The sequence below is a fragment of the Mustela lutreola genome, chromosome 3, assembly GCF_030435805.1.
Source record: "Mustela lutreola isolate mMusLut2 chromosome 3, mMusLut2.pri, whole genome shotgun sequence".
Taxonomy (NCBI): domain Eukaryota; kingdom Metazoa; phylum Chordata; class Mammalia; order Carnivora; family Mustelidae; genus Mustela; species Mustela lutreola.
The window spans coordinates 37892413-37905093 of NC_081292.1; the positions used below are offsets into that span (position 1 = coordinate 37892413).

The window sequence follows — 12681 nt, forward strand, 5'->3', positions numbered from 1 at the left end:
CCCATGAATTTTTTTAATTCTTCCTTAATTTCCTGTTTGACCCATTTATTCTTTAGTAGGATGTTCTTTCACCTCCATGTATCTGAGTTATTTCCAAATGTCCTCTTGTCATTGAGTTCAAGTTTCAAGCACTGTGGTCTGAAAATATGCAGAGGATGATCTTTTGGTACCAGCTGAGACCTGATCTGTGACCCAAGATGTGATCTATTCTGGAGATCTTTTGGTACCAATTGAGACCTGATCTGTGACCCAGGATATGGTCTATTTTGGAAAATGTTCCATGTGCACTTGAGAAGAATGTGTATTCTGTTGCTTTAGGTTGAAATGTCCTGAACTTATCTGTGAATCCATCTGCTCCAGTGTGTCATTCAAAGCCCTTGTTTCCTTTTTGATCTTCTGCTTAGATGATCTGTCGATTGCAGTGAGGAGGGTGTTAAAGTCCTTTACTATTATTATATTATTATCAATGTGTTTCTTTAATTTTGTTATTGGTTTATGTCATTGGCTGCTCTCATGTTAAGGACATAAATGTTTACAATTCTTAGATCTTGTTGGATAGACCCTTTAATTATGATACAGTGTCCCTCATCTTTTATGTCTTTTGTTCAAAATCTAATTTGTCTGATATAAGGATTGCCATCCCAGCTTTATTTTGATGTCCATTAGCATGATAAATGGTTTTCCACACCCTCACTTTCAATCTGGAGGTGACTTTGGGTCTAAAATGAGTCTTTTGAAGATAGCGTATGATGGGCCTTGTTTTTTTATCCAATCCGACACCCTGTGTCTTTTGATTGCGGCATTTAGTACATTCACATTCAGAGCAACTACTGATAGGAAGTTAGTGCAACTGTATTACCTATAAAGTCACTGTTTTTGTATATTGTCTCTGTTCCTTTCTGGTCTATGTTACTTTTGGGCTATCTGATCACTTAAAGGATCCCCTTTAATATTTCCTTCAGGGTTGGTTTAGTTATCATAAATTATTTTAGTTTGTTTGTCCTGGAAGCTTTTTATCTCTCCTTCTATTTTGATGACATCCTCGCTGGATAAAGTGTTCTTGGCTGCATATTTTTCTCATTTAGCATCCTGAATATATCATATCAGTCCTTTCTGGCCTGCCAAGTCTCTGAGGATAGGTCTGCTGCCATTCTAATGTTTCTACCCTTGTAGGTTACGGACTTCTTGTCCCAAGCTGCTTTCAGGATTTTGTCTCTGAGATCTGCAAGTTTCACTATTATATATTGAGGTGTTGTTCTATTTTTATTGATTTTGAGGAGGGTTCTCTGTGCCTCCTGGATTTGAGTGCCTGTTTCCTTCCCCCAGTTAGGGAGTTCTCCACTATAATTTGCTCTAATATACCTTCTACCCTGCTCTCTCTTTCCTCATCTTCTGGATCCCAATTACTCTACTGTTTCATTTTCTGGTATCACTTGTCTCTTGAATTCTCCCTTCATGATCCAGTAGTTGTTTCTTTCTCTTTCTTCAACTTTTTTTTTTTTTAAGATTTTATACATTTAATTGTCAGAGAGAACGATAGAGCACACAAGTAGGGTAAGCAGCAAGCAGAGGGAGAAGCAGGATCCTTGCTGAGCAAGGACCCTGATAGAGAACTTGATCCAAGAACCCTGGGATTATGACCTGGGCTGAAGGTAGATGTTTAACTGACTGAGCCAACCAGGTGTTTCTCTCAGCTTCTTCATTCTCCATCACTTAGTCTTCTATATCACTAATTCTCTCTTCTGCCTCAGAATTGGAGTTCAAGCCTCCAATTTTTATTGCATCTCATTAAGAGCCTTTCTGATGTCAACTTGATTAGATTTTATTTCTTTATTTCTACCAAAAGGGATTCTCTAGTGTCTTCTATGCTTTTTTCAAGCCCAGCTAGTTATCTTTATCATTGTTATTCTGAACTCTAGTTCCAACATCTTGCTTATATCTATACTGATTAGGTCCCTGGTAGTCAGTGCTCCCTCTTGTCCTCTTTTGGGAGGTGGTTTTTCCATCTTGTCATTCTTGCAGAAAGTATTTGCTTTTCTATTTGTAGAGGTGCAGCTATTCTTTTCTTAGATCTCCAATTATGTTTGCAGGGGTTCAGAATGATTTCAAAGCTATCTAAGCTGAACTCCTAGGACCAGACAAAACTACAGTCTCCTACTCCTCCATCACCTTGGACTCCTGGACTCCTCAGCTTGGTAATTTCTAATTCTTTATTTATTCAAACAGAAATAGGCAAGTAAGGCTTCCCAGCACTTAATACCTTTAGAATCTATGAAGGCCCATTTAAACACAAAAGTTCTGTATCCACACTTTTTTAAAGAATTTATTTATTTATTTGAGACACAGAGAGAGCATAAGCAGGGAGGAAAATCAGAAGGAGAGGGAGCAACAGACTCCCTGCTGAGTAGGGAGCCTGATGCAGGGCTCGATCCCAGGACCCTAAGGCAGATGCTTAACCAACTGAGCCACCTAGGTGCCCCTGTGTCCACACTTGCTAATAACTTTTTTAAAAGTTGTTTTTCAAAATTACTTTTCTATAATTTCAAACAAAGGATTGCAGTTTAATCTTTAGTCTCACGACCACAGACAAAAAATAATTTAAATTTATTACACACAGGTATTTCCATTATAATTCTGTTATTCCATATATAAACATATAGAGATTTCCAATTTGTATGTTATACTCTAATAGTTGTTGGAAAAAAAGTTAAGGGCTAAAATATTTGTAACACTGTATCCTATTCTTGGAAATGAAAAATTTAAAAGTTAACCAATTACCAGTTTCTCACACTGAACATACATAAGCAAATATAAACTATGCTTCTATCTTTTAGAAAGTGTAGTAGCAACATATGCACATAATAAATTTTTAGTGCTTTTTTCCTTCCCCTGAAGGACAACTACTTGATATTCCACCTCCTCACAAGATCTGGAATCCATAACACATGCAGAAGACTTCACACTGAACCAGAAGAAACCTACCATCCTGTATTTGGTAACTACGACACTATAACAATTTGTGAAGTTCTTAGTTGCCCTTTCCTATATATAATTGGTTACTGAATATCTCTACCTCAATGTCCATAGGTACCTCCAAACACATCTTTTCCTCCAAAAATCCTACTTGTATCTATCTTCCTTAGTGGTTATCACTATCCTCCAAGTAACTCAAGACCAAAATATGGTACACAATTTAAACATTATTTTTAAATAAAGCAATGCAAAGTCAGTGAGTGAGTGTTTGAAGCACAGAATTAAACTAATCTGAAAGCATGGGGAGACAGACGCCAGTAAAAAGCTATTAAAATGTAGAGAGAACAACAGATCAGAAGAGAGTAGTAACAGTGGAGTTTATGAGAAGTCACTGACCATCTATAGATGAAATGTGACAAAAATGTGTTGATGGACCAGAAGCTAGGAGAGAAGTGTGTCACAATGATTCCTAGGCTTCTAGCTTGAGCAACCAGAATACAGAAGAACAATTTTCCAAGACAAGAATATTGAAACTAAGGGAAAAGCAGAAGGCAGTGGGCAGTCATAAGGATTTTAATATTTCTATTTGAACACATTCAGTTTTGAAATATCTGTGAGATACATAAAGAAGTAAAAATACCATATATGTAATGGATATTTAATTCTAAATGAAGGAAATCTGGACTAAAATTATAAATATGTGCATCAACAACATATTAAAGGTACCAAATCAATGGAAAAGAATGAGGGAACCTCAGCAAAGAGTTTAGGGAAAGAAGTAAACCCAAGGTTTGATCAATGAGATACCAACATTTAGAAATCTATTACAAAAGGAGGAAACAGATAGTTACTGCTCTTTCCTTCTGTTTTCACCTAACAAAACAATGATTTCTCATGATCAACTCCTTTGTGAAGTCTTTAACCCAATCCATAAAAGTAGTCACTTTCTGACCTAGACCTCTCTTAACTCTCCACTTTAATTATTGTTCTTAATGTGCTATATTATAATCATTTACTTAAGTGTATAAACACTACCTAAAAATGCTTTGGTCTTCTTAGCATTCACTATATCAAACTCATCATCTAACACATAAAAATCATTAATATATGAAAAATTAACAAAAAAGGATAAACCTATTTTCATAAGGTTCCAATATGAAAAAAGATGAGAATAAGCACAACAGAGATTACTGATGAACATGTAAAGAATCAATAAAATTTTTAAAAACATATGATTGCTTATAAAACATATAAGACAATATTCATAATCTTCAAAAGAATTTATTTCCACTATTCTGCTTGAAACAACAGTTTTTTAAATAAAAAGATCTACATAAACTTTGAAATGTATTTAATACAGAAAAGGAAATGTTTATGCTTTTTGACAACTTAATGAAACATGAAATCCGATGTATCAAAATTTTAATATTTGGCACACAACAGAACTAAATCTGGTTGGTTATATAAAATGTCTTCTCAATCAACTACACAAAGAAAGGACTAAGAATCTAAGTGTCTAAGAAAATTATAACATGCTATTATAATTACACCATTCTCCAAAGTAACAGAAGGTAAAGCTGATGTAACAGATTACAGCTCGTCTAGGACCAACTGAGCCTGAACAGTCTTTTGTTTCTGTTGTTCAAGGAAAAGCAAACATAAAGGAAAGAAACTAGTACCTTTGCCACTGATGTTCTCCATTGTATACAGGTAATCCATGTAAAAAGCCCCAAACCTTTGCATTCCAGCTATCTCAGTGTATATCTCCTGCGGGCACAAAGGAAAACAAACAGAACACACATTGTATCAAAGAGACTGAGTTTAAAACCTGATAAGTCAAGAATCAAACATACATCTTTATATAGAACTCAAATATCAACTCAAAGGATTACCAAAATAAAAGAACAGATGCTATCCAAAGAATTCATTTCTAAGAAAGTTAATGTTAACTCTACTAAAGACAACACAAGAAAGCATCCATAATTCTACTAGACATTTTGACCACTTTATCAGTAATGTCTGGTTAATGAATACCTATAATGGAATAGGACAGTACAACCATGACCATCACAAAACTGTCTAATACTCTCTAATACATTTAAACCTTACATATTCCAGTATGCTTATATGAAACTCAAATACTAAAGATATACCTAAAATATTTAAAATATATGGAAATATGCAAATTAAAATTAAATTCTTTACAAAAGTAAATGTAGTAAAAAGCATTAAAATATGTATTATTTATTCTTTTATACTAATCTTCAGGTAACCTTTTCTGAATTTCTAAATTTAGTCCCTAAAAGTACATTAATTTTACATGTAAAATTCAAATAACAGTAAGACACATACATAATAAAATGTGAAATTCATCTCTTCCCATTAATGCCAAATCCCAAAGTAACTGCAATTAAAAGATCATTCTACAAGTTTCCCCCATGACTATTTTGACAGTTGGGAACGGATAAACAAACTAACTGACTACACAGTATCCAGAAGTAGAGAGCTTTGTGTACAAATCAAACTTCTCTAGATGTAGAAGCAGGACAAAAATATTCTAAATGCTTCAATAAACAACTAGCATTCAAACGTGTTATTTGAGAAGAAAAATAGCAATTACAAGTATTCACACAAAATGTCCACCTAAACACAGCCTAGAAATTGGCTCAAATATATATTCTCTGACCTTATGATGAGCTGCATCCAAGATAAATTCAGCACGAGTACCATTATTTTCTGGGCTTCGGTAATCAAACAATGAATTTGTAAGATATGTCAACCCTTTCATACTCAAATTTTCACCACAAATAAAGAAACAGGCTTCCTGAAAATAAATGCAAAATTTTTGAACAGGAGGAAAAATCATTTAACTGTTAAAGAAAATAAAACCTTGGTTTTATAAAACCCATTCAGTAGTCAATAGAAATCACTACAACTTTAAATCCTGTAAAAAGCCAAGGAATGCTGTCTCCATTTTCACTGCCTATCTTGGCAAAGAACATTTTAACAAACTAAAAAGGAACTCCAAGCAGCTGCCATAAACAAGAAAGAAGAAACATTTATGAATTGGAAAGTATTTGGAACTACTGTCCAGGTGTTAAGTGCTACCAACTTTCTGAATTCCCCTGAGCTCTGTAATTTCTTACAGGGGAAAACAGTAAAGTTCCTCTCTTAAGCCAAAGATATATGCAGTCTAACAGATTTTTTGGTATGGTTAAACACTTCAATAAGCACTTCATTATCCTTGTATTCTATCCAAAAAAAGGGGGAAAGGGGGTGAATTTGACTTACAGTTTCACTTCTATTCATATTCTCTTCAAAATCTTTAACACCCATAATTCCTTTAAGGCACAAGGCTCTGCAACCTACAAAACCAATCTGGCAATCAAAGAAAGGCTCTCCCATCATAAGGGCCTGTAAGAGGGAAAGAAACATTAGAACTTAAGAATCTGAATTTCATAAAAATGTTACAGGCTCAAAAAAGTTACAGGCTTTCCTTGTAGAATTACTGAATTAGTAGAAACTTCTTTAGGATTATAGACATTCCAAATTTATTCTCCTCAGATCATAAACTCTACTAAATTAAGAAACATCTTACTTATCTCTGTACCCTCAATGACTGGAACCTTATGAACATTAATCCACACATACATATGAGCTCACACAAGTTAAATGTAAAAATGAAAGAATTCATGTTGCATGTTATAGTAGAATCTGTTAAAGTAATAATTATTTCAACTCAATACGACTGATGCCTAAAATAGAAAAAAATGTGAATATATTTTAAAACACACAACTATGATAAAAGCCTGCATTTATTAAATATTAACATAAGGACCATTCAAAAAAGTTTTAAATATATATGTTCAATATTGAAAGATTACCTCAACTGTAGTTCCTTCTTGTTCCCAACACAATACTTCTCTGGATTTTACTTTCTGAGGGCTATAATAACTACTCTCAGCTTGCATTTCAGTGAGCTAAAAAAAAAATAAAGGAATATTAAATAAGTGAAATTAGTATTAGATAGCAATAAACTGTCATTACTGTGATGAATTGATGGAAACAGGGCCAATTTTAAGATTCAGGAAATTTAATTATTAAGCAGGAAAACAGGTGCAACAAAAACAGCTGTAACAGATTATCCATGGTATAAAGGTTGAATATTCTAGTATAAGTTCAAATAGAGAATACCATATTTTTATTTAACATCTTTATATCACATCAATATTGCTTAAAAAGGTAAAAGCTATGTAGCTATAACAGTCTCATATATTCATATATTCATATATTCTGCCAAAACTCATATAGTCCTGCCAAAATTTACATATGTTTTAACCTCTATTCATTTTATATACCATACAAATTCAACCAGTTAGTTCAATCATTTCCAAAATTTCTCCCAAAGTTTTCATCAGAAAGAAAACTAAGACAAAACAAAACAAAACACAACACAACACCCACGAATAAATTTAACAAAACTTCATCTAGCTCTATGAGGGAAGTAGGTTCATGGTTTTTACTCTCAAAGTATGTGTCTCACTGTGAAGTGTGTAAACCTGGCGATTCACAGACCTGTACCCCTGGGGATAAAAATACATTTTATATTTATTAAAAAAATTTTAAAAATAGGTGGAAAAAAAAAGTATGTGTCTCAGACTCATTTGATCATGCAAATACTTAATGAGTGAGAGCTACATAACAAGTACTAATCTAGATACTGCAAAAACAACAACCACAACAACACCCCTTGCACTCCTCAAGCTTACAACACATTACTTGTATGTATCTAGATAAAATTAGATAAATTATTTTTTAAGACATACTTTTCTAGATGCAATGTGGTATCCTGATTTGGATCATATTAGGGAAAACAACATTATGAAATTCAGTTAAAATCTGGAATTTAACAAAAATGCACCGGTGTTGGCTTCCTAGTTTTGATACATGTACTATGATAGTATAAGATGTTAACAACGGAGAAACTGAGTAAGGAATCTATGTGAACTCTCTATACGTTGCAAGTTTTCTGTAAACCTAAAACTGATCCAAAGTATTTATTTTTTCAAAGGTATTCTGCCCATGTTTACTAATGAGACCCTTCCTTACTCTTGTGAAATGGATATATTATTCAAACATTAAGGCAAAGTAAAAAATCACATTAAAAAAAGAAACAGTATTTAACTTAAGTCAAATAGAACTTATTAAACCAGAAAGTTTTCATTTTAAGCATGATAACTTATTTATGCTTAAAATCAACTAATTATTTTTATTTTTTGTAACAAAAGTTTATATACAAGCCCTTATTTTTTAGATGCTTCTTGAATTGGTATACACAATGTTGTTATTTTAAAATACAATTCTATAAAATACTAAAGTAAAATTCAGTATTTTAAACTTGATCACCCTTCAGCTGTCTACAATTATTGTACAGAAAAAGCAATTAATTGATTAAAAGGACTCAAACATTACAAGAACAATCTTCAACATGATTTTTTAAATGCTACATTTAATTTCGCATGATTTTTGTTGGATTGATATCAACTGTTCAGAATGCTAATGTTAGAAACATGACCTTATTTTCTGACCAAAATATGAACCACAAATTAATTCCATACATTCTTTGAATCCAAGCTGAACAATGAATTCTAATGTTTTCCTCCTAAATCTCAACATATTTCACTTAGACAAACTTTAGAAACATAAATGTTCTAAATTTTTAAAAGATGTATTAACTAATGACAAGTACTGCTCTAAAAGTCTATAAAAGTTTTATGTGTAAATACAAACTATTCTGAATCAGTTTAATACAATTCTCATCAATGAGCAGATATATACCAGAATAATTTCAAACTGAACAAAAATATGCAAAAATCACCAGAAAAGACAGAACTTTACTAACAATCCTAAAATTCCCTCACAAAATTAGATTAAAAATAACTTCTTTTGGGTCAACTAAAACTGGCAATATACCATATGATTTAACTCTTATGTGGAATCTACAAAACAAATGAAAAAAAAACAACAAAAAAGAATCATCAGACCAATAAATACAGACAACAAACTGATGGTTGTAAGAGGGGAAGAGTGTAGAGTGACAGGCAAAATGGATGAATAAGTAGGTTCATGAATGAACAAGTCGTGGGAATATAAAAGGCACAGACAGCATAGGGAATATAGTCAATGACATTATAATAGTGTTGTATGGTGTCAGACGGTAACTACACTTGTGGTTAGCATACCATAAGGTATAGAAATATTGAATCACTATGTTGTACAGCTGAAACTAATGTAACATTGTTTATCAACTACACTCAAAAAAAAATTACACCAAGAAAACTTGTAAGTAAAATTTAAGTTCTCAACAAAATGTTAATTCACACTGCTGTTACTAAGATGTTTCTATCTTTTAGAACTGAAATTTGAATATACTCCTAATTAATGCAATTAAAATCATTATGGCCAAAAACATCTATTAAATGCAGAGATAATATCATGAAAAAAAATTTGTTAACACATTTAAGAAATAAAATTAACAATACATGTAATATTAGTTGGCAATGGTTGGCTGTGTGTGTGTGTGTGTGTGTGTGTTTAAACATTTTTTTTTTAAACATTTGAGAGAGAGGACGGAGTCAAGATGGCGGAGAAGTAGTGGGCTGAGACTACTTCAGGTAGTAGGAGATCAACTAGATAGCTTATCTAAGGATTGCAAACATCCACAAATCCAACGGGAGAGCGAAGAGAAGAACAGCAATTCTATAAATAGAAAATCAACCACTTTCTGAAAGGTAGGACTGGTAGAGAAGTGAATCCAAACTGACGGGAAGATAGACCGCAGGGTGTAGGGCCGGCTCCCGGCAAGCAATGGAGCAACGGAGCACAAATCAGGACTTTTAAAAGGCTGTTCCACTGAGGGACATCGCTCCAGAGGCTAAACTGGGGTGAAGCCCTCGTGGGGTCAGCCTGGCCTCAGGTCCCGCAGGGTCACAGAAAGATTGGGGGTGTCTGAGTGTCGCAAAGCTTGCAGGTATTGGAACGGGGAAGCCGGCTACAGAGACAGAGCCAAGGAGTGAGCTCTCAGCTCGGGGTTACCTTGAACCGGTCGCAGTCTCAGTGAGTTCAGAGCGCGGCCGGAGGCCAGGGAGACAGGAGTAATTGGGTGCTATTCTCTGAGGGCGTACTGAGGAGTGGGGCCCCGAGCTCTCAGGTCCTCTGGGCAGAGACCGGGAAGCCACATTTTCAATCCCGTTCTCCAGAACTCTATAGAAAGCGCTCAGAGGACAAAAGCTCTGGAAAGCAAATCGGAGCAGATTACTCAGCCCAGCCTCTGGTAAGGGCGGTGCAATTCCACGTGGGGCAAAGACACTTAAGAATCACTACAACAGGCCCCTCCCCCTGATGATCAACAGGAAATCCAGCCAGGACCAAGTTCATCTACCAAGGAGTGCGGTTTCAATACCAAGGAGAGCAGCGAAATTCCTGAGGAGGAGAAAGCAAAGCACGGAACTCATGGCTTTCTCCCCATGATTCTTTGTCTTGCAGTGAATTTTTTCTTTTTTTCTTTTTCAATTTTTTCAATTTTCTTTTTCAATTTTTTTTTCTTCTGCTGCTAAATTTTTTTTAACTTTTACCCTTTTCTTTTTTAACGTCTTTTAACTAGTTTATCTAATATATATATTTTTTTTTCTTTTTTATATTTTTTTCTTTATTCATTTTCTTTTTTTAATTGTTTCTTTTTTTTCTTTCTGAACCTCTTTTTATCCCCTTTCTCCCCCGCACAATTTAGGATCCCTTCTGATTTGGTAAAAGCGTATTTTCCTGGGGTCTTTGCCACCTTTTTAGTATTTTACTTGCTCCTTCATATACTCTTATCTGGACAACATGACAAAACGGAAAAATTCACCACAAAAAAAAAAGAACAAGAGGCAGTACCAAAGGCTAGGGACCTAATAAAGACAGACATTGGAAATATGTCAGATCTAGAGTTCAGAATGACGATTCTCAAGGTTCTAGACGGGCTGGAAAAAGGCATGGAAAATATTAGAGAAACCGTCTCGGGAGATATAAAAGCCCTTTCTGGAGAAATAAAAGAACTAAAATCTAACCAAGTTAAAATAAAAAAAGCTATTAATGATGTGCAATCAAAAATGGAGGCTTTCACTGCTAGGATAAATGAGGCAAAAGAAAGAATTAGTGATATAGAACACCATATGACAGAGAATAAAGAAGCTGAGCAAAAGAGGGACAAACACCTACTGGAACACGAGGAGAGAATTCGAGAGATAAGTGACACCGTAAGACGAAACAACATTAGAATAATTGGGATTCCAGAAGAAGAAGAAAGAGGGGAGCAGAAGGTATATTGGAGAGAATTATTGGAGAGAATTTCCGTTTTGTGGCAAAAGGAACAAGCATCAAAATCCAGGAGGTACAGAGAAGCCCCCTCAAAATCAAGAAGAATAGGTCCACCCCCCGTCATTTAATAGTAAAATTTGCAAGGCTTTCTGACAAAGAGAAAATCCTGAAAGCAGCCCAGGAAAAGAAGTCTGTAACATACAATACTAAAAATATTAGATTGGCAGCAGACTTATCCATAGAGACCTGGCAGGCCAGAAAGAACTGGTATGATATATTCAGAGCACTAAACGAGAAAAACATGCAGCCAAGAATACTATAACAAGCTAGGCTGTCACTGAAAATAGAAGGAGAGATAAAAAGCTTCCAGGACAAACAAAAAATTGAAAAATTTGCAAACACCAAACCAGCTCTACAGGAAATATTGAAAGGGGTCCTCTAAGCAGAGAGAGAGCCTAAAAGTAGTAGATCAGAAAGGAAAAGAGACAATATAAAGTAACAGTCACCTTACAGGCAATACAATGGCACTAAATTCATATCTCTCAATAGTTACCCTGAAGGTTAAAGGGCTAAATGCCTCAATCAAAAGATATAGGGTATCAGAATGGATAAAAAAATAAAACCCATCTTATATTGCCTACAAGAAACTCATTTTAGACCCGAAGACATCTCCAGATTTAAAGTGAGGGGGTAGAAAACAATTTACCAAGCTAATGGACATCAGAAGAAAGCAGGAGTGGCAATCCTTATATCAGATCAATTAGATTTTAAGCCAAAGACTATAATAAAAGATGAGGAAGGACATTATATCATACTCAAAGGATCTGTCCAACAAGAATATCTAACAATTTTAAATATCTATGCCCCCAACGTGGGAGCAGCCAACTAATAAACCAATTAATAAAAAAATCAAAGAAACACATCAACAATAATACAATAATAGTAGGGGACTTTAAAACTCCCCACACTGAAGTGGACAGATCATCCAAGCGAAAGATCAAGAAGGAAATAAAGGCCTTAAATAACACCCTGGACCAGATGGACATCACAGATATATTCAGAACATTTCATCCCAAAGCAACAGAATACACATTCTTCTCTAGTGCACATGGAACATTCTCCAGAATAGATCACATCCTTGGTCCTAAATCAGGTCTCATCTGGTATCAAAAGATTGGGACCATTCCCTGCATACTTTCAGATCACAATGCTCTGAAGCTAGAACTCAATCACAAGAGGAAATTTGAAAAGAACCCAAATACCTGGAGACTAAACAGCATCCTTCTAAAGAATGAAAGGGTCAACCAGGAAATTAAAGAAGAATTGAAAACAATCATGGAAACAAATGAT

General features: G+C 34.5%; 1 protein-coding gene across 7 annotated transcripts in view; it reads right to left on the reverse strand.

Annotated features, from left to right (window-relative positions):
- The window catches only part of VPS13B (vacuolar protein sorting 13 homolog B), a 792142-nt gene that overhangs the window by 688882 nt on the left and 90579 nt on the right, over positions 1-12681 (reverse strand). For all 7 annotated transcript variants that reach the window (XM_059165934.1, XM_059165936.1, XM_059165932.1 and 4 more), the window contains exons 9-12: positions 6858-6953; positions 6265-6387; positions 5660-5797; positions 4653-4740 (exon numbers count right to left, since the gene is read on the reverse strand). In XM_059165934.1, coding sequence (XP_059021917.1) covers positions 4653-4740; positions 5660-5797; positions 6265-6387; positions 6858-6953 — 445 coding nt within the window. The remainder of the gene's footprint in view (positions 1-4652; positions 4741-5659; positions 5798-6264; positions 6388-6857; positions 6954-12681) is intronic.